Below are 22,831 nucleotides of genomic sequence, written 5' to 3'. Positions count from 1 at the left end.
TGATATTTCTTCAGCCTCTCACTGGAATGAATACTGAAGTGATATGTTTTTTATTGAAGAGTTTTTTGAATTGTCTGTGAATCTGCTTATCAGTGGTCATAGTCAGAAAAAAGTCCGAACCTTTGTCTTTGTGTGTTCAGAGTGATGCATGATGAGGTGAGTGACACAGAGAACATCCGCAAGAACCTGGCTATCGAGCGCATGATTGTGGAAGGTTGTGACATCCTCCTCGACACCAGTCAGACATTTGTGAGACAAGGTGAGCTCTGTTCACCATCAAGATCCTGCTGTGAACCTTCCCTGAACTTTAGGGCCAGCTCAGATCAGGGCTGGTATGTGTAAAGGTTCTTAGGAGTATGGGGTTAGCCTGAAAAAATCTAGATAAAAGCTGGGAGTAAAATGTGTTGTCGACGTTCACTGAACTGCTCTTTGAGAGGAATTGGAGTTAATCCTTGGTGTAAATCTTAAGCATGTAGTACAACAGATGTATCTCCATAAATCGACCAACAATTGAAAATAAGGCCAAAAACAGTGATTTTTCCGAGACAAAAATGAAACATATTTTGACTCACAGCTACAACAATAAAATATTATTTAACTGAAATTTAATAAGAGCACCTGAAAAGAAATCTGCAGATAACATTTTTAAGCCATTCCATTAATGTATGCATTAGTTCAGAAGCTTAAGATTAGATTTATTTGTAAATGCTTACAAATAAATCTGTTTTGTATTCAGCTTCACAACTGAACCCCATCCAAAGAATATATTTATTTAAAGTAAAAAGAAAAAAGCACAAAAGACACATATTATAAACTATAGTTCACTTTTCACTTTCAGAGATTCTCTAGTTACCGATTCAACATATTTACTAAGAGGTGGTTTGGAGATTAACTATTTAATGATTTGTAAATGGATTAATACTGGATTTGCATTCACCCTGAGTGCTCAGGATCAGAAAGTGTTCATAACAGTAATAGTAATGGTAATAGTGATTAATATCTTGTCTCCTGTCGTGTTTTGCAGATGAGTGTGAGGAATGACTGTGCAGTATGTGCTAACAAAACACCAGGTGCAAACCACAGCAGTTAGACAATCACAAGAAGCCAGAAATTAATGGTTATTTCCAAGTATAACAACTGACTGTAAAACAACCCATAAAATTTAAATTAAAATTGGTTTTGCTGTGGGTTGAAACGGACTCGTTGGCTGATAATGTTCATTTTATAATCAGTCACATTGTTATGGCTTGTGGCTTACGTAACCATTTTGATCAATTATTTAGCTCAAGAAAGCTCCAAAGACTAGCTCAAGAGAAAGAGAGAGTTAGAGAATGCCAGAGTGCTCTCAGAGTTTTATGTACTATTTTTTCATTGACATTTTTGAGCCAATCATGTCATCCTAAATGAAAAAAATACTGCGTGGACACACACACACACACACATGGGAATGCGTTGACGGGAAGTTTGCATGGCACTGCTCAGTGCATTGATGGCATTCATGCATTCATCTTTAGTGTATGCTTTATCTGAGTCATGCGTGACTAATTTCTTCTTCTTCTTCTTCTTCTTCTTCTTCTTCTTCTTCTTCTACTTCTTCTTCTTCTTCTTCTTCTTCTTCTTCTTCTACTTCTTTGTCTTCTTTTTTAGAAAAATAGAACTAGCTATGTTTGTTACTAAATTCCTGTGAGAGTAAAAATATTAGTCATGTACTATTTCATGGTCTGTGGCATAACATGAAGCAAAACATAGCCACTTTAAACAGTCTAATTTATATCCCTAAACTAATCATTAATGTTTATGCGTTAAAAGATGCTGTGGCTGTTCTCATTATTCAGTCATGTTAGTTACTTTGTAAGTAAGGAATTTCATGTAACTGGCTTTCACAATTATTTTGTTGAATATCCCTGCTGTATTTGACATGTTCAGCATGTGAGTAACTAAAACAGGAAGCTTTTTATAAGCAGAACCTGTACATATTCATATTTATAATCCAATTATTATTTTTGAGATCAGTTGAATGGAGGATCACATGCAGTAGTTGTGCCTTAATCAGTCATTCCTGAGATGTTTCTTGCTAGGAGATATTTAATTAATCATAAATTCTATGTTTTGAAAAAAAAGGATGACAACCTTTTGTGACCTCTGTACCAATAGCAATCTATACTTAAGACTGTAGAAACTTATTTTTAGTCTCAGAGACACTTTTATTTACTCATTCCTTTAAGTGTAGCGTGAAGAATTTTTCTTCATTGATTCTAACTGGCTTCTTCAGAAAAGGTACAGAACAAATTATCATTTTGTTTTTACAATTTAGTGGCCTGACCATGATTGCTGTATGCCGAGAAGAGAATATTGCTTGGACGTCTTGAAGGTGGATGCGGTATTGTGAAATATGTTGTTGGATCATTTATAACAGAAGCTTCTCATGGAAGAGGCTTTTCAGGAAAACCAATCACACCAACTCACGCATCTCCACATCTCCAAATATGCACTTACTGGCTCTCGTACAAACATGTGGTCATAGTTCATCACCATTAGGATTATCTCCACCCACAAATCATACTTACATGATCACAGTCAGCACAGACATGGTAGTGATTAAAAGTCAGATACTGAACCCAGCAGATGCTTGGTTAATGGTTGCATGTGATGAGCATGGAAAGCATTTTTTTTCAGAATTGGTGGCTTGTTTTTTCTTTCTTCTTCCTTCTCACTTCACTTTAGATAGCAGAGACCTTATACAAGCACCACTGATTTGTTACTGTCCTGTCCATTTTTCTAACAACTGACAGCCGGCTTAGATTTTACCATCAACCACTGTGAAGACACAGAGACCGAAAATTCAAAGCACACACACACACACACACTACTCCGCTGCATGTCAGATTCAAACAAGCATAAAAGATGGACCAATTGCAAGGATCTTTTTTCATTTTATTTAAAATGTCCTGTAAATGCCTTGCTGTGACACAGATGCTTGCCTCATCCTCTTCACTGCCCAAACACAGGTCCATCAAAGAAGTTATGCACTGTGGTCCAGTTCACTTTGTTTAAACAGTTGGAACCTTCTGATTATAGTGATCAAAGGATTTTTTCCCCCAACTAATACAGCAAATACAGCAGCATATAACAGAATAAAAATATTTTAGGTATAACCAAAATATAACACATAACCAACTGCCCACCCTGTGCCTACCCTGTGCCCTCCCACCTGCGGTCTCATTTAAACACAAAGCATACACTGTAAAGTTTCATGATAAAACACAAAACAGAGGGACACAATACAACAAGTATGCTGTTTATTTTAAGGAGGAAGAGAAAAAAGGAATAAACAGAAACTGAACAATGCACAGGGGTATGCCACTATTAGTTTAGAGATCATCTCTGAAACTGCAGTCCAGTCACAAGAGTAGAACATTTTGTCTTATCGTCTTATTAAAATCATGAAGCTTCTGATTTTGACTCCATATGGATAGATGGGAAGGTTAGCTTTAGGCTAGCTCTTATTACATCATCCAAAGATATATTCACTTGTTTGAACAAGTGAGCAAAGATGATTGTGTGTGGTATCTGTAAAAATAAATATTGAGATATATGTGCTGAGAGTCTGGAAGGTGTATATGTGGAATTTTAAGCAGTAGGGATTATGACCATTTTATTGAAATGTCATTAAGAGTATTGATTTTCAGATGCAATTAAAGTCTTATGCAGTTTTTCTAGTGAAATACAATTATTCAAAGCCAAATTGTTTTTCAAAAAGATTTGGAAATTTTGCCGTCTCTGCTGGAAAAAGCTATAATGAGCGTCTTATCTTTTTCCTTTTGGTTATACTGTGTATCCTCCAACACCAGACAGCCCAAATTACAGGTACCAATGCTTAAAGAGAATTCATGGTAGTGTCTCAAACTATATTGTAAGCATTAAATACTCTGGCTCAAAATAGAGAATATAATTGTCTGGCAGTCTTGGCAAACTCATCATAAGTCAATGCAGCTCAATTCTGGCAAACAGACAAAAGCAACATTATGTAGAAATTATGTAGTTTTTATTAACTTTCTAACCCTGCCTAGGCTCTCTGGCAAAAAAGCAGCTCTAGGTGGGCATAAAAATTCTTATATTACAATTATTTTTAGATTTTTTAAATTATATATTGAATCAATGAAAAGACGTTGGTTTTAACAGTTGGTTTTAACAGTCAGTGCATTTAGTGCATTAGGACATCAAAAGTAAACAATAAAATATAAACTATAATAGGGAATCTATCAAGAGTCAGAAAATCAGAAATCAGGAACAGGGGAAACATAGGTTTGGAAACATATAGCATTCAACACTAGCATTCTCAGATTTTCTGATGGAAAGCTGAGCCCATTGGGCCTGGACACCTCCCTCTGCACCTGGATGGGAGACCTCAGTCAACCCGGATCAGGAACAGCGTGTTTAACACACCACACTGAGCACTGGGGCCCTCCAGGGCTTTCTACTCAGTGCACTGCAGTTCACTCTGCTGATCCACAACTGTGCAGCAACGCACAGCTCGAACCACTTCACGTTCGCTGATGATGCGACAGTGGTGGGTCTCATCAGCAAGAACGACGAGTCATGTGCAGCAGCTAATGGCCTGGTGTAGAGCCAACAACTTGTACTGAATGTTGACATAATGTGGTTGTTGACTTCAGGAGAGCAAGGTGTGATCATGCTCTGCTGAGCATCAACAGCTCCTTTGTGGAATCCACATGTCTTTGTGTTCACTTGGTGAAGAACCTCACATAGTCCCTCAACAGCAGCTCCAAATGTATGAAAGCCCAGCATCGTCTGTGCTTTCTGTGAAGGCTGTGATACCCCACTCTCATTCCTCACCACATTAAACAGAGGGGCTCTCAAGAGTACCTTCAGCAGTTGCATCACTGCCTGGTTTGGAAATTGCATCATCCCTGGAGCAAGTATTGAGGACAGCTGACAACATCATCTGGGTCTCTTTTCCCTCCATTACAGACATTTGCACTACACGCTGCACCCCCAAAGCCACCAGCATTATGGATGACCTCACACAACCCACACTCACACTTCACCCTGCTGCCATCTGGTAAAAGGTACCAAAGCACTCGGGCCATCACGGCCAGACTGTGTAACAGTTTATGTCAGACACCAACCCACACACACACACACACACACACACACACCACTCAGCTGAAGGCGTTTCCACTCCCTTTGCAATTTTTGCATGTCTATTTCATAAATTGCTGCTTTAACACCAAAGACCAAATACTTTATCTACCGCCTGCATTTTTGCTGCTAACCAGTAGGTTATGTTTATGTTTATGGCATTTATTAGTATATTTAAATATCTTTTTGCATTTTATTCCAAAGTTTTGCACTTTATTATTACTGTGTTCCTGTTGGTCCTGCACTGTTATCCCATTTTAGTAATTATTCTACTGTCTTGTGCTGTTTGCACACATTTACACTAATGCACTTTAAGGAATCTTATGTAGTTTGGTGTAATTTCATATAGTTCTGTGTTGTTTTGTGTAGCACTGTGGTCCTGAGGGACATGGTAGCTCAGTTGGTAAGGCGTTGGCTTGATGGTTGGGAGGTTGTGAGTTTGAAACACAGGTCCACCAAGCTGCTGCTGCTGCTGGGCCCTTGAACACTCAATTGTATGAAATGAAATGAAAGTTGCTCTGGATAAGGGCATCTGCCGAAATGTAAATGATGGAATGGTTTTGTTTTACTGTGTACTGTATGACTTGTATATGATTAAAATGACAGTAAAGCCCCTCAACTTGACTTGACATATAAGCAAATAAACGAAGCAATAGAAAGGTATAAATAGGCAGATATCAAAATAAAGACACAAACTGCAATTGCCAGGGTGGGAAACATGCTGTATGCTCAGGGGGATTTGTCACAGGTACCATTCAGTGTAAACAGAAAGGAATATTTTCACTTTGGGGAGTAACTAGATTTTAAAATGTGCCAGTGTTATGTCTGATTGAAACTGTATTTCAGTTCAAGAAGACCTGCAGTTTTCAGAACTATATCATGGAAAATGTCACTACATGAAGGGTTGTCTGGAGTTTCCACATAATTGTCTGGCACTGCTATCATCTCTTTTCACTACTGTGTTATGCATACTGCTATGTGTTTGGTGTGAATTCCAGGGGGATGGACAGGATTTTTCCCAGTCTCTGCTTTAAAACCTTCATACATTCATTTTTTGCATTTTTCTACCAGTATTTCAAGATATTACATATCCTCCTAAGTGGAATGGATCAGGTATATATCTAGCCTATATGTGACAGTTTGATGACGTGCACTTTGAATGACAAGATAAATCCAGTTCTATAGTCCAATGTCACTATTTGTTGTGGCCAAAGAGTCATATAGTTCACTAGCTTAACTTAAGATAAAACAGATGCAACAAAGTATTTTGAATAATTTAGCGCAAATAGATCTCTGAAAAGAATGTGACATGAGTATCACTTTGGATGATCAGAATAACCAGCCACAACCTCATGGTCCAGTTGAAGGCTTGCTTGACCCAGAGTGCTTCATAAATGACAAAGATGGATGTAAAAAGCTAGGTTGTCCCCATAGCCCCTGGGTTTTTACCTTGTTTATGAAAGTAGAACCTTTCTAGTGAAATGATTTGTCCTTTAAAGAGCTTACACACAAATGCAGAGATACGACAGTGTGTGTTTCTGAGCTTTGTGTTTGGAAGAACAAACAGAGCATGCATTATTGTTTACAGCCTCACTCTCTCTGACTCTCTCTCTCTCTCTCTCTCTCTCTCTCATTTTCTGTCCCAGGCTCTTTGATCCAGCTTCCCTCTGTGGAGAGGGGGAAGCTCAGCAAGGTGCGACTGGGTTCCCTGTCCCTGAAGAAAGAAGGAGACAGGCAGTGCTTCCTGTTCACCAAGCATTTTCTCATCTGTACCCGTAGCTCAGGAGGCAAACTGCACCTGCTCAAAGTAAGTCAAACACACACACACACACACACACAATTCTCTCTTTCATTTCAGAGTCTTTTATGTAAATTCGAGGTCAGTTATGCTTCTGAACTTTGCCTTAGAATTTAACATTTCAGTCTGAAATGCAGCAGGAGAATTGACTGTGCTGATTCTCATGTCAGGAATGTAAAGCACAGATGACAAGCCTCTCCATATATGTTTTTTTTCTCTCTCTCTCCAGCCCACACTCTCACTCTGTCTTATTCTCTTCAGCTATCTTTAGAGAACACGCGTCTGCACACAGCCATGTCTCCATTTCACCATTTCAGATTTAAATAACACCAAATCTGCTGTTTCAGCTTTAACTGTGAATTCTGAAATGTTATTATTATGACTAGAGGCAAAAGAAATGGCAGTCACAGTGGAGGAGGAAAAATGTAACAGAGTCTGTGGAGCGCAGCTCATTTTAAATTGCTCGAATGTTTCAAATGATAAGCCCTGCTGACCTGTGAATCAGTGATAGCTCACAAGAGGTTGTTATTTTCTGTAATTGTACTTTTATGAGTTTCACGGTTTTAAATGAAAAAAATATTAGGTCTAAATTTTAGCAAATCTAACGACTATTATTCAGTTATTGTCTCAATCCTATGTTTTTTTTTATTTTTATTTTTATTTTTTTTGTAAAATGACACTTCTGTCATTAGATTTTTTTTTCCTTGTCTGGCCTTTTTTAAAAATATCTTATCTATTATTTTTCCATCTTTTTTTTCCACACATTTTACATTTCTCTCTCTCTCTCTCTCTCTCTCTCTCTCTCTCTCTCTGCAATTATATTCTTACATACTCCCATAGCAATGCTGATAGCTCAGCTGAAAAGAAACAATTCTCTGCTTTTTTTTGTCCACGGAATATTATTATACTTTCCTCCAATGGTCTGAGTATTGAGTGATTTGAGTATTGTACACATTTTTGACCAGAAGCTTCAGAATTTTTCACAATTTATTCACATTATTAAGGATTTCCTAATGCATTTCCTTCTTTGTCTTTTGTAATAGTCTGAAAAGATACAGAGAAAAGCAGGCACGGGATGTTCATGAAATCTGGGGAAAATCTTTTTCCCTGAGAGAATAATATTATTATTCCTCCTACTGACTCTCCACTGCTCCAATTTCACTGACATATGCATGCACATTGATGCCAGTAACATTCATATTTAATGACATGCCGTAATCATTGCAGCAAGGTGGCGTACTGTCCCTGATCGAGTGCACCCTCATTGAGGAACCTGACGCCAACGATGAAGACTGTGAGTCCTCCTCTTGGCCCATTAACTCTCCTCCTTAGACCCACATGGCTTGATGACACAAAGCTGCTAATGCATTCCATATTTTGTCCCAGGTTAATTAACTGCCAAAAGCAGGTCAAAAGATGGAGCCCAAACTAGCTCTTGTAAATGTCACATGGATCAATGCTATCATCATACAGATCCATTAGCTTCTCTGAAGGTCGGGCTGGAATCCCCATTTGAATGCTTTATGACCATCCAGTGATGCCCTGTCATAGTTAATGAGAATAATTTCATAGGGTTCATTAGGTGGTATGCCATTATTTGTCCAGTAGGTTGGCAAAGATATGCTTGCAGTTCATTTGGAGGTTCAGACTCACCAAAAAAATCTAGATTTTACCTTACCTTAATGATCTAGTATTAACTTGGCTTATATGACTTATGATGTATATTTGTATAAAATATCTACATGGTCACCAATATAATGTAATTGTATCTACATAAAGCATTCTTGCAATACAATATTTACACAAATAGAGCCTAATATGCAGCACTGAACAATGTAAATAGCAAAATAGTCATTTTGAGTGACTGCTGGCCATCCATATGTGAGCTGGTGTGTGTTTTTTCTCTCAGCTAAGACCTCAGGGCAGGTGTTTGGCCATCTGGACTTTAAGATTGTGGTGGAACCTGCAGATGCGCCTGCATTTACAGTGGTGCTTCTGGCTCCATCACGCCAGGAGAAAGCAGCATGGACCAGCGACATCAGCCAGGTGAAAGAGCTGAGTGAAAACTTTTATACTTAACCACTTTTTATAGATTTCCTGATGAATCAATTAGTCATGGGTTATGCAACTCTTCAGCTATACCTGTTATTTAATACTTATTTAGCACATGTGGTCCATTAATGAGGGATCTTGTGTAAGTTTGAGCAGGGAAATCATAAAATAGTGGTCATGTAACTGAGATTGTGTATGACTAATGAAGCAGAATGCAACACGTCTAAGACTACATTCATGTACAACTCTGTTGAGATCTGTAGACTGTTACATATTAATGTATACTGTATGATCCTCATCACACCATTGTGGCAATCAAGCCCTGTGGATAGGGGTGGAGTCATCCTGGAGCAGACCACTCCCAGGAACTATGTTTCATCATAGGACTAAGCTTTAAAGTGCACACAAACCGTGGCAGCAAAATTCAGCATCAAAGCCATTGTCTTGTCCTTATAATTTGTCACATGTCTGTAGATCATTAAATATAGAGTTGTTTGTGGGATAATAGTAAGCTTTTAATGACATGAATGACAAAAACAACAAAGATTATCCTTAGAAAGGCAAAAATGTTGCCCAAACGTCACCGTACTGCGGGAAAAAGTGAGACTCACAGTAAGACTTAAAGCTTTTTGTGTAAATTTCACCTATACCACAGAGAGATGACTTTATTGGAGAAGCTCACAGGGTTTCACTGGCTCAATATGTTCTCTGCCCCTGTGTAAATTTAATTAACCACCAAGTTATTTTCCAGTGTCATGTTGTTTAATGACTTCAGCCCAGAGTAGTGCAAAGTATAATGTCTCCTGCTTGTGCCTCTTGTGTGCAGTGTATCGATAACATCCGCTGTAATGGCCTAATGACCAGTGTGTTTGAAGAGAACTCCAAAGTCACTGTGCCGCACATGATAAAGTAAGGCATGAAGTGTGTTTTCACTCTCGAACATGCTATTTGTCTGTGTGTGTGTGTATGTGTGTATTCATGTGTGCTGCCTGCTTTTAGGCACTTGTCCTGCCCTTGCCTTTGTGGTGTTTCTGTGTGTTTATATTCAACCCATCATGTGCTCTGTGTGTTTGAATGTTGGTCCTTGGTGAATTTGTTTTTTTCACTTCCATAAAATCCATGAACTGTTTTTACACAAATCAAACCCCACATTTTCCACATTCCATCGCATCTCTGAGTACACGCTGGCTTTGGCTTACGAGGCTGCTTTGCTGTATGCTCCTCATCAGATCTGATGCGCGTCTCCATAAAGACGATGTTGACATTTGCTTCAGCAAGACGCTCAACTCCTGCAAGGTTCCCCAGATCCGCTACGCTAGCGTGGAGCGGCTGCTGGAGAGGCTGACAGACCTGCGCTTCCTTTCTATCGACTTCCTTAACACCTTCCTGCACACGTACCGCATCTTCACCTCCGCTGCTGTGGTCATGGACAAGCTGGCTGACATCTATAAGAAGCCCTTCACCTCCATTCCAGTCAGGTGATTTACACTGACAGCAGCCTGGTTTGTGTAAGCAGAAGATCCAGACTGCTTACATTACTTTGTACTGGAGCATAAGGAAGAGGTTGTGGAAGTGTTGTTTTAATGAACAGCAGGAAGTAGAAATTACTGATCTTATGAATCGAACGCATATTGTGTTGTAAAGAAATCTGAAATGCTACACTGGTATGGCTGGTATATCATATAATTAAGTAATAATTTCACAAGCAAGAGTGCTGTTGTACTGAATGTCAGCATGGCTGTGATTTGGCCATAGGAAGGAAATTCACAGTTGGGTCGAGCGTTTCGTGTTGCCATGCAACGTACAGACTGACTGATATCTTGTAGTATTTGCAGTTTCAGTGTTACAAACTACTGCAAGAATCAGCATTTTATGTAGAAAACACAGACGAGTGGAGTGACGTGGAGTAAAATCTGTGATATTCGGAGAAGCTTGCAATATATTGAAATGCCCGCAGATTTTCCAGAAATTTCGGTCGAGATCGATCGTATGACGTCACAACCTGCATTCATCCAAAGCCCTCTGCAATTCACGTGTGTGGAACATGAGTACAGCTGTCATAGAAAGTCATTACACATATGTCTTCTCTGGTAGAAGTTTAAAAGCAGAATCTTGTAGTTTCTTGCGCTTTCATCAATTCATCTAGTTTTCTGCAAAATAAAGCACAAATAGCTCTGCAAGTTGCATCACAAACTGAATTTTTTTGGCCGCAACAATTACAAAAAAACTCAGCGAAATCAATGACCAATAAGCCACTTGTGGCTTCTAAATGTGAATCTCTGATGTCTCCCAGTCTCACAAATTTTATTGTCATCACAGAGCTGAGGAATTAGGCAATATAAACTCTTTATATCTTTACGACTTTTGCACTGCTGGGAAAACTGATAAAGAATGAATAATTCTGCTACAATTCCTGACAGCTTCATTTTGAAGGTTTTTTTTTTTTAATTTATTTTAAAGATTACTGTTTAAAATAATATTGTCATTTGTGTAGTGTTTTGTCGTTGTGTCTCATGTCCTTCATTGCCCTCCATAATCTGCTATCACACAGGATCCATTATCCCTCATTTGATCGCTTGTCCATCACATCCTTCTGTCCAGATTACAGCTTGAAGATGAGGAAGATAGCCATGGACCAATCAAAGTAACATATCAAATTGCACCCTCTCTCTCTCTCTCTCTCTCTCTCTCTCTCTCTCTCCATCTCCCACCCTCCCTTGTCCTCCTATGTTCTATAATACAAGTGATAGATAGATAGATAGATAGATAGATAGATAGATAGATAGATAGATAGATAGATAGATAGATAGATAGATACATACATACATACATACATACATACAGTACATACATACATACATACATATATACATACATACATATGTACATACATAGATATGTTTGATGTATGTAATGATTGTGAGCTTTAGAAATGGTATAACGGAGATTGCACTGTCTTCTACTGATTATGAAGTTGTAATATTAACACCTATTAACACACCTATTATTAACACCTATTAACACAGCTGGAGATCAAACTCTCTTGCTGTCATGAAAACAGTAGAAGGTGAACTACAAATATCACCCACAAGTAATGTTTTATATGAAACAAGAAATGCCCTCTCAGGTCTGTTAAATCAGTCATTGCTACTGATGGTAGTATTTTCCCTAAACTAATATCACAAGTGACTGGCTGATGAGAAACTCATAAATGAATAAAAGCCCATAGCACACTGTCATTTTACAATAATAAAAAACAGGAAAGCATCATTGGGTAATGCTTCATGAAAAAAAAACAGACATCTAAATATGTTTTCTTAAAATGCAATGCCTGCAACTATACTGTTTCTACCAGAAATGTGTTAGATAATCTTTGTAAATATGGCCACTGGTTAGTTGTACTTATTTTTCCTCTCCAATCTGTAGCCTGCTCTCATTATTATATTATGCTCTATAATTCCTATCATGTGTGCTTGATTAAGTTTTTATTACTTTCCTAAAATAAACCCAAATGAACATCCTAGCAATCCCTGAGATTTAGAAAGTTGTTTTTCTCAACAAAGCTGAATCACTAATTCACACAATTGATGATTTCTGCTAGACAATCTTCTTGTTTTCAGCTCCATAATCCTTACTTGTTTTATTTTACCCTCCCCTATTGTATCTTTTTTTTTGTCCGCACACAACACCATTCCTCATCCATCTTTCATCTTTTTTTCCCTCTGTTCTCCAGTCAAAGATGAATAAATGTTTCCCCTCTATTGAAAAGTCTGTCAGGAAGCATACTCTCTGCCTCACACTGTAACATATGTTCTTCCAAACCCAGGTCCCTGGAGCTTTTCTTCGCCACCAACCAGAACAACCGATCTGGCAGCACGGGCAGTGAGCACCCCAACGAGAAATCTCCCCGCCTGTGCAGGAAATTCTCCTCGCCTCCTCCTCTCTCTATTCCCTCACGCACATCCTCTCCTGTACGAGCCCGGAAGCTCTCTCTCAACTCTCCACTCAGTTCTCGGGTGGCTGCACTGGACCTGTCCAACCCCGTGTCCTCCTCCGCCGCCAGCAGCCCCACCTCAGCTAACCCCTGCACCTCACCTCCTCCCAACTCCAACATCAAGTCTCCTCAGGATCCTTCGCCCGAGCAGAGTCCTGGTGCCAATGATGAGAATGCAGACACACCACGCATCGACGGGCTCTCTGGAAAACTGCGCCGTAGCATCCGCAGGGGTAGGAATTTGTTATTTGTTATTTGTTACTTGCCCATCTGTGTATTCAAGTCTTTCTGGGAAGTTCTTATTTACATCATAATTATTACATCAGGTGCATTAGTCACTTCAGTCAGAGCAAGATGGAAACCTACCTTCTCTTAATTAACAAAATATACAGCAAGGTAAACTGACATAATTAAAATCGACGAATAAACTAATTTACCATCAATTACAGTTGTTGCATTATTGATTCCACTATGCTTTCTTACTGACACGCCCCAACTCGGAAACTCTGAGCACTCATGATTAAGTTTGAGTGTGGTGGCATTCAAACTTTGTGGTGGCATTCATGTGAGGTTCAAGTCAGGAAAGGAAAATACAATCTTTCCGACATTACTTGAATGCACCATATAGCCTGGGTGAGGGAAGGTCTGTATTATATTATAGCCTCCAATGCATAACACGTCGAATCATAGAATTACTAGAATCTATATCTAATTTGAAAATATCTCTAATCATAAAATCTGTAATTCTAATCTCAGATTTATTGCTGTAACAGAGACTTTAGCCAGTATAAACTCTATGTCTCTGCTGGTTTATAGCCGTAAAAGCATACAGAAAGACAGAAAATGCATTTACTGTAAGTAACATCAGTCAGTTGGCTTCTGCTAAAGGATCGATGTGAAATCCATGACAGAAGCTCATCATATATCATGATGCCTCTGTCACACATTTGCTCGTTTACAGGATTATGAGATGAATTATATTTATTAGATGTCCCACAATCAGCACCTCTATATAATGTACTCATGCTAGCTATTTTTTCCTATAAATCTCCCACCATAAATGTTACCATTATGTGGAATCACCGTAGTTGTGGAAAAATGACCGTTTATTGTTGCAACAACATTAAATGCGTAAAGAACCATGGACTGGAAATTTCTTTACAGAACCAAAAATGGTCCTTGAGGGAACTAAAAATTATTCTTCAAAAAACCTTTTCTGGCACCTTTATTTTTTTTTAATGTAAGGGGTCCTCCATGGCAAAAGTATGATCTTCACATCTTATTGCTTCCGAGGAAACAAAGCACTTTTAAAGCCCCAAGTAATAGCAAGATAAAGTTTAATGTTTTTCTTTCCCCTCAAGCTTGGTTCCTTTTATGTGATACGGAATCCTGAATCTTTAATAGCATTTCTAAATGAATGTGTTTAGTCTGAAGGCCAAATCCTAAAAACAACATTTTCCTTTATATATATCAACTCCTCCTTGTAAACCGCAAACTGTGCAAGCGCTCGGCTTTTCCTAATGCAGAACAGCATTTCCTGAGCTGTTTGCTTAATGAAGTACTCTACATTAAGCCTTTTTTTCTCTTGCCTGCTGCTCCCAAAAGTTCAGTATGGTGTATCAGCATTTTGTCCCTTATTACACAAATGGAACTGTCATGTCCTCTAGTTCTCAGCTTCGTCAGCATATTGATATGATAAGGAAACTGATAATTGTCCTCCAAGTTTGTTCTGCCTGCAAAGGCAGGACCGTTCTATCTCTTCATTCGGTCTCCTGTGGAGTTCCTAAACTCAACCCAGCCAACCGCTTTCCAATTCTTCTTTAGAAATTGCAGTAATGGGCCAGTGGTGTTGTTGTCTTTCTTGTTTCTTCATGCTAGTGCCAGGGAGGTGGGTGTTATTGCACACCATTAGCGCTAAACCCTGGTTTTTGCACATCTGAGAATTCACAGGATGTCTTGCTGATCTACTGTCCTCATTTCCCGGTTCATGGATTTTTTATTTTTTAGGCTGTAGAGCAACCGTCCAATAATCTGCAGTTTCCTTTCAACTGTGTTCTGACTGTGTGTTGTGTTACCTGTGGAAATGGAAGTGGGGAAATTGGTTTTGTGCGTATCAAAGTGTGGAAAAAGATACTGATACCGATAAACCAATTTGGCACACATCAGCAGAAAATCTGTTGAGTGAATTTTCAGTAGAAATGGTTCTGTTTTTTGAGCTGTTTGATGTCTGTTTGTCGTTTGTGGTGAGATGCTACTGTGCCAGCTTTATTTAATCACAGGAGAATGAGATGCCACAGTGACATATAGATGGTCCAGAGGCACAGTACAGGAGTCCTATAAAGCTCCTATTTTAGAGTGAGATCTTTGTGTAAAAAAAAACTGTTCTTGCAGTTTTTAACTGTGATCTTCATTTCACCTTGTTTTCTTGTCTATCTCTAATTAACTCTGCAACTCTCACATGCAATCACTCTCCAAGTACATGTTAAATACAACAGATCTATATATCTAATATAATTAGCTTGTTTTACAGCATGTGTGTGTGTGTGTGTGTGTTATGCTGTTATGTGGAAAAATTATAAAGTGGTTTCCTTCTGCCCTACCAGCTGTCCTGGAATCAGCCTCAATGGATAAGTTCATCCCTGAGTCTCCACAAGGCAGTGAAGCTGGAGATCTCTCCCCCTGCAGATCACCATCTACACCACGACACATGCGCTTCAGAGGTCCTGGAGGTAACATTGCATATTCTGTGTGTGTGTGTGTTTGAACTATTTTTCAAAAACATTCTTTATTAAAAGTCATTGGTCTGAAATTACATTTTAAAAATATTTTACTTTGTTAATAGTTTAACTTTCAGGCCTTTTAGGCCATTCTTATCCCTGTGTTTGCACTATGAGCTGACGAAGGTCATACTGTAAACTGTGTAAGCTGTGTAAGCATATAAGCAACAGCAACAAGCTCAACCTTCAGTGCAAAGTGAGATTTTAAACTGAGATTTTCTTAATTCTACAGAGATGAGTTATGATGTGCTACAAGTCACACATCCATTTAGCTAACACCCCACAATTCTGTACTTTATTCAGTCATTACCTGTGTTTAGTTTCCAGTTAACATTGTTTGTTTGGCAAGGATGAATTGTAAGGAAAGAACCTAGGTTACTTCTATTGCTGGGTATCATTATAATATTATTATATTATTATTAATATTATTTGAGTTAGGGGGTGTAACACGGTGGCTTAGTGTTCAGCATATTTGCCTCACACCTCTGGGGTTAAGGGTTCGATTCCTGTCTCAGTCCTGTCTATGTGTGAAGTTTGCAATGCTCTGCATGTGCTTCAGGTGTTTCCTCCTCTCGCCCAAAGACGTGCCATGTAGGCTGATTGGCATCTCTAAATTGTGTGAATGGGCTATGCGTGATTGTGCCCTGTGTCCTTGTGCCCAAAGTCCACTAGGGTAGGCTTCAAGGTAGGCTGCAACCCTGTGTAGGATAAGTGCTACAGAAAACAAATGGAAGGAAGGATCTTCCTCCTCAAGGAAGATTCCTCACTGCAAATTACTATGTACACACTTAGGTTGGAGTCTCCAGCCTCCTTATTCCTGAATATCAGAGACCATTCATCTTTCTATATCTCTCACAACTCTTTCTCACAAGTTGCAGGTCTGGAGCGCAAGAGAGTCACAGCAAAATTATTTTTCGAATTGCTTTTTGTTAATTGTGCCATATGATCTGGATTATGGTCTTTCAGGGTACACCATTATCTTTTAACACATATTAGCAGACCTAAGATTGTATTTTTTTTACCAGGTATCAAACACAGAATCCTACACAGAACCTTCTGATATTATTGGACACCCTGGCAAGCCCAGTCCCTTCCTTCAATCTAACATCAGTAATCTTTCATCTTGATTTTTCTTGCTTGAAACATGTCACTCCCTCACTATCTGGCACTGTAAAAGGAGAATGTTTTGAGATCAGTGCATGTTTTTTTTTAGCTAACACTACGCACGAAACACCAGTTAACTATCTTTATTAAGCGAACAGAAATTTCAGCCAAAAATAGAGCTAATTTTATGCCCAGTAAGTGGGTGAATAATATTGAATATGCATACAATAAAGTCTAAGATCTAGCAATTTGCAAAATTTAATGCTAATGATCTCTCCCTCCATATAGTGGTACTTGAAATGGGCAGCATGACACACAGTTTCCAGATTAATATCCATGAGGTGCAATACATTTATTCATCCCTACCAAATGAAAATGTTTGCAAATGTCATTTGGAATAAGGTTTATTTCTTTTTTCTGTCTTTTTTAAACTTTCCTCCTGGAAAACTATAAATAAAAAACTAATAGACATGAAATCTGCTTCATCTGCTGTTTGATCTGCTAATGAGTAGGATTTAAGACAGTGAGATCAGTTCCTATACACATGCTGTCCAGAGCTTCAGAGGAACTATTACACAAAACATTGTCAAGCTAAATCCAGAAGACCTCAAATTACGCAAAAGAAATTCAGTTCTGTTAATAAATATCCCATGTATCCTCAGGCTGAGGCAGTTAATTCATGGATGACACTCATGAGTGGTTGTGCATAGGGCAGTTAGAACAAGGTTCAATAATATTTGCCTTATTTCCCTTGACACACGTTTATGGTTGGCTCAACACAGGCAATCGTTTTATCAATATTGTTTGTTTTTTGTAGTGCTGTACAATACCTTTATTTAGTTTATTATTCCACTTATGCTGTTCTGATAATGCCCAGTGTTTCACATTAACACACTTTATTTCCCCCACTTGGCCTTTTTTTGTCTTTCTTCACACGCACTATACAGAGAAATTTCCCCTGAAGCCGCATCACATACAGGGGACACCTGGTTAACCTAGAGCTGAAAATTTCCCAAGATGCCTTTGATTCTGTATTCATTTATGTATACATTTGGCAGTACTGACAGTCTGACACATTCCTCTGTAGTCAAGGAGACCATGTGTTGATTTATTTTACATATTACCCCAGTGAGCCATTCCTTTAACATGTAACCTGTCTTCCTTATGTCACTTGTGGGTTTTTTCTGTACTTCTGATATATGTATTCTCTCCACAGTCCCAGCAACTGAGAACTCCCGCTGTTCAGTGTCTCCAGCTTCAGCCTTTGCTATTGCAACAGCTGCTGCTGGCCACAGCAGCCCTCCAGGTACAGTCCTCACAAGCAACAAAACAACAATAATTCATGTAGACTTAAGTTCATGTGGAAGGGAACCAAGGAGCATTTTTCTCTACATTTAGTCACAGAGGCTTCACTGGATTCAGACTGTTTGATTACAGCTGTTTGTTGTGATCATTACTTGTTACACTGACCCCAAATGATCCCAATGATCCCAAGTCCTTGCGATTAAAGACAGAAAATGATTATGCTTTTATGCCATCAGTCAATTGTTGCAATCCGGGCTCTTGTTCGTTGCTCTTCAACTGGAGACTCTGCTATAATTGTACATAACTGGACACATTTGAATAGAGATTTTGCTGTAAAACAAGCTAGATACATATGTGGAAACTCTAAACCAAATCATTTTTCTTTTAAGTTGTGAGATTTTTGTCTGCAAATTGAAAACACTTGTTACACAGCAGTTCAACATTTGATACAGCCAAACTAACAATATTATTAGAAGTGCTCAAAGTAACTCTAAATATCTTCTATTTCCAGTCTTCAACAATTCGGAGAGAATGTGTGATAAAGAGTTTATTATCCGAAGAGCAGCCACTAACCGGGTTCTCAATGTCCTGCGCCACTGGGTCTCCAAACACTCCCAGGTTTGTTGAGTGTGGTCAGTTCACAACTCTTTCTTTGGATTTGTGGATTATAATTACAGTATGATATCCAGGTTACAGCCTAAAAGTTGTGATATATGTGTACATGAAGCTGTAGGGACACTGCAGCAACAGTGGAACAGCTGTTTACCCTGACTATAAAAAAGTTTTATTTTAAAAATCAAGAGATAATAAATCGATTTAGAAGAGGAGCACCTTTGATGACTTTATTATCATTAGAAGCAGTCTAGAAAAATGGGATAAATTAGACAGAATCTTCGATAGGATCCTTATGTAAATCAAGAGGTCCATTTAAGTCTTTGCTTAGAAAAATCCATATAAGCAATTGCCTTGAATGAAAGGCGACGACAATTACCTTTTAACACTTAACCATTAGTGATTAGTTCATGGCAATAAATAAGACACCAGGGATAGATTAGCAAGTCTTGGTCCCCCTGGACAGCAACCTAAGCAAAATAAAATACATGTGTTACTACATTATAAGTTTGTTAGGATTGTTTGTGTAGTTTTGTTGATACGGTGAAATCTTACCTTAAGTTTGTGTCTCCTTTCTAACCCCCCCAAATTGTCCAGCTCTTTATTAAGCTTGGAATTAATGGTCAGCCGTGGCAGCATGTTGAGTCTTTGCGTGCACTTATTTTAGTGCAGGGTTCATTTTTATTCCAAGTTATTAGGCAAAACAAATGTTTCTTTTTCAAAATGTAATTTTCAATAACACATGTGAATTTACAGTTATCCATGTTGTGTCAGTTTAAATCTAGCTCCAGCTCAAAACAATTAGGACCTAACCACTCAATGGTTATAAGCTCTGATATACCAAAAACATTTACAAATATTTTAAAGATTTTGTGACTTTCATTGGGTTGTGTTCAGTTCATCATGTTGTGTGTGACAGTGTAATGGTCTAAACGTTCACATCAAATCTCTGCTTGTCGAGGGCCCCCTGTTGGCCATGGTCACAGTAGGCTCAGTTGGTAATCCATCCCTGTATGACACATTAGTTATGTTTTGGTTAGTTTCAGTGACGGCTTCTTTAATCATTAAGGCATGTGCAAAATAGTCCTAGTAATAGTACAGCAAACAGTAACTGTGCTATTTATCATACATCTTTAACATTTAAAACTGTTCCATTACCACTGTAAAGATCTTGCTTTGCCATGTCATTTTACCTCAGACATTTTTCTGTCTCCAAGTCATTCCGAATGTTAAACTCTGACTTTCTGGATATGTTTATTCCTTGAAGTTGTGCAGTGCAACAGTAGTCTATCCTCCAGATGAGAATAGACCTAGAGCTGTTTTGCTCTCTTGCATCTTCGTCATTGCTCTGGCTGTGAACACACAGACATCATCCAGCCTTTAACCTGGGCTCAGTGCCTTCTCTTTTACAAGAAAGCAGGTTGCCATCCGTGCCCAATTTCCGTGCTATTAATGCAAACAAAACCAATTACCTTGTGCAAACTGTGCTGAGTCTTAATTAAAACAGTAGCAAGTGGACTTTGTTTTATCTCTCAATACTGCAGCTGTAAAAAATGAGACTATAAACAGAAAATTATAAGGATAAGCACATGAGGTGTTTAAGTGTAAATCAGTATTCAGTGCCCTTCACCTCTGATAAGTACATATTCAATAAAAGCACTAAAGGTCATTGTGTTATTGTTATTGACACAGAAACCTACCAATTTGAAGTCTGTTTTCCCCCTGTGGACAAATGACCATGCTTGTCTGTCTTTATTGGGCCTGTCCTTTGCTTTCTCGCTGAGGATATTATCTCATCACGTGTGTGCAGTCACCCTGTTCCCCAGTGATGAATGTGGATTGTCAATCTGTGCTCTTAAACCGTCATGTAGCTTACATCTAGTACAAGGTGCAGTGGAAAAAAACAAACAATTGTTTTTTGGTTTTTTTCTTGTTAAATGAAAACAGAGAATTGGGTCTGAGTTTAAATCTTTGCTTGGACATTAAGTGTTTTCTGAATGAGAGTATAAATTGTCTACATTACAACAGTGAGCTAATGTTGTTTATCTTGTTTTAAATCTACTGAGTGGTTAATATCCTAAATAGGAAATTAGCCCTTTTGGCTGGCATGAGTTCTTTATTATGGGTATAGTTAGTTTTCTCTCACTGTGTGTGTGTGTGTGTGTGTGTGTGTGTGTGTGACTATATATCCTGGAGCCAGCCATCACTACCCAATTGATCTCTAATCTTATTGGGCATTGCTTCCTCATAAACTTTGCTCTGCTTGCCATCCTGTCTCACATGTCTCCATCTGTGGGATATTACAGCTCTAATGTTCACAGCTTTTACTGAGCCAAATCGCCCTTATGATCCTCTTTTGTAATTAGTGCCACACAAACGAGCGAACAGACGCTCTCTTTTTGGTCAAGGTTTTTCCAGATCATTCTGCATTTTTGCTGTTTGTTGAGCTCTTGGAGCATTTGGGGGACACACTGCAGGTTAATTGCATTGATCTGTTGTACCCTTTTGGTTGAATTATGCCAAGGCGGGTGTGGTGAACTGATGTGGAGAAGGCTTGTTAAAACTGACCTTTCCAGTGGTATAGGTGAACGGTTGCAGTTCAGAGTGAAGAGAGGGGGAGGTAAGAGAGACGTTTAAAGTGAGTGAGCCTTTAAAGAGCATGTTGAAAGGTCTCCTCTAGATGGACTTGCAAAGTGTCTGAGGTCAGTTTATTTTGTTTCCCTGACACACAGGAATTTGTCTTAGAAAGAGGCAAAGGATGCATTTATTACTAACTACTAACCTATTAATCTAAAAGCTCAGAAGGAACATAATATGAGGAAACAGCAGAAGCCACACTGAGTAGTATCGCTTTTGCCTGTGCAGCACTGTAATAAGGATAATTGTAGACCTGCAGTGCCAGAAAGCAGCACGAGAGACGAAGAGATGTGCGCTAGTAATTATCAGCGGAGCCCATTTGCTGCTGATCACGCCTGTCTCTCAGTGCAGTCGTCCATTCAGTGCAGCCTGGTCTCTGAGGGAGAGAGCTGTAGTGTCATATAAGAGCCTGCAGCTTTTCCCTTCTCTGCTTGTTTTTATTGCTGGATTTTGGCTCAGTAGAGATGAAGGTGCCAAACGACCATTTATGGGCTTTTGAACTTAATGAATGAGCGAATAATGCTGTGATTTCCTGGCTTCTCTCAGCTAGACATGGGAGCTACATAGCTTGACTTTACTTTGTAGTGAATTCTCCTTCTGATCTCTGTCAAATTTTCAATGCAAACGATAGCTTTGGATCTTTCAGCTGGAGTGTTTTCAGTCCCTGGATTTGAGAAAGATGATATAAATAAAACATATAAAGAAATAGCCATTCTGAAGTCATTTATCCCACACAGGAAATAAGCATGTTTTAATATTGAATAAATCTTTAAATCTTTGAAGCTCTGCAGTAATTAATACATCAACTAACATTGCTTGAAACTTTAATAAAGCAATATTGTATGAGCAAGAGTGCAGTTATACTGTATATTGGCAGGGCTGTGATTCAGCCATCAGTGCAATTAAAAATCGGTGCAACAATCTATTGCTAGAATTTTATCTGGTGAACACAGGCAAGTGGAGTGATACAAACAGTGAAACTTCCCATAGCTCTTATACTAAATATAAGCAGTCTTGGAATGCTGTTCGTCCAGTCAAGATTGTTGGCCATATTTTTATAATATGTAATATAAAACTATTTGTTCATTTATATATAGACATTCAGAAACTGATTTAAGCTGGTTAGGATCAGAAGCATATCCTGGGAATAAGGTGAATAAGGGAATAATCACTGGCAATAAGGTGAAAATACAAACTGGTAAAAATGGCAGTTAATCACAGGGTACAGACACATTAATATTCATTCACAAAGGACAGAACCCAGAGGAAACCCACTTAAAAGTTGTTTTTATTGTCCGCTTTCTGTTTGGGATCACCACAGCAGCTCATCCAATCTGCGTATTTTGATTTGGCACAGGTTTTACACCAGAGGTTTTATACCTTCCTGAT

General features: G+C 38.6%; 1 protein-coding gene across 2 annotated transcripts in view; it reads left to right on the top strand.

Annotated features, from left to right (window-relative positions):
* The window catches only part of rasgrf2b (Ras protein-specific guanine nucleotide-releasing factor 2b), a 69,008-nt gene that overhangs the window by 36,749 nt on the left and 9,428 nt on the right, over positions 1 to 22,831 (top strand). Inside the window, exons 9-19 of one of the 2 annotated variants that reach the window (XM_058375417.1) lie at positions 141 to 259; positions 6,810 to 6,970; positions 8,189 to 8,255; positions 8,871 to 9,007; positions 9,840 to 9,922; positions 10,243 to 10,491; positions 11,565 to 11,657; positions 12,840 to 13,240; positions 15,611 to 15,736; positions 18,105 to 18,194; positions 18,705 to 18,811. In XM_058375417.1, the coding sequence (XP_058231400.1) occupies positions 141 to 259; positions 6,810 to 6,970; positions 8,189 to 8,255; positions 8,871 to 9,007; positions 9,840 to 9,922; positions 10,243 to 10,491; positions 11,565 to 11,657; positions 12,840 to 13,240; positions 15,611 to 15,736; positions 18,105 to 18,194; positions 18,705 to 18,811 (1,633 nt within the window). The remainder of the gene's footprint in view (positions 1 to 140; positions 260 to 6,809; positions 6,971 to 8,188; positions 8,256 to 8,870; positions 9,008 to 9,839; positions 9,923 to 10,242; positions 10,492 to 11,564; positions 11,658 to 12,839; positions 13,241 to 15,610; positions 15,737 to 18,104; positions 18,195 to 18,704; positions 18,812 to 22,831) is intronic. The other variant, XM_058375418.1, reaches the window with a different exon arrangement.

The sequence above is a fragment of the Hemibagrus wyckioides genome, linkage group LG22, assembly GCF_019097595.1.
Source record: "Hemibagrus wyckioides isolate EC202008001 linkage group LG22, SWU_Hwy_1.0, whole genome shotgun sequence".
NCBI lineage: Eukaryota > Metazoa > Chordata > Actinopteri > Siluriformes > Bagridae > Hemibagrus > Hemibagrus wyckioides.
Note: the sequence above shows the minus strand (reverse complement) of the source record. Positions and strands in the feature narration are given on the sequence as shown.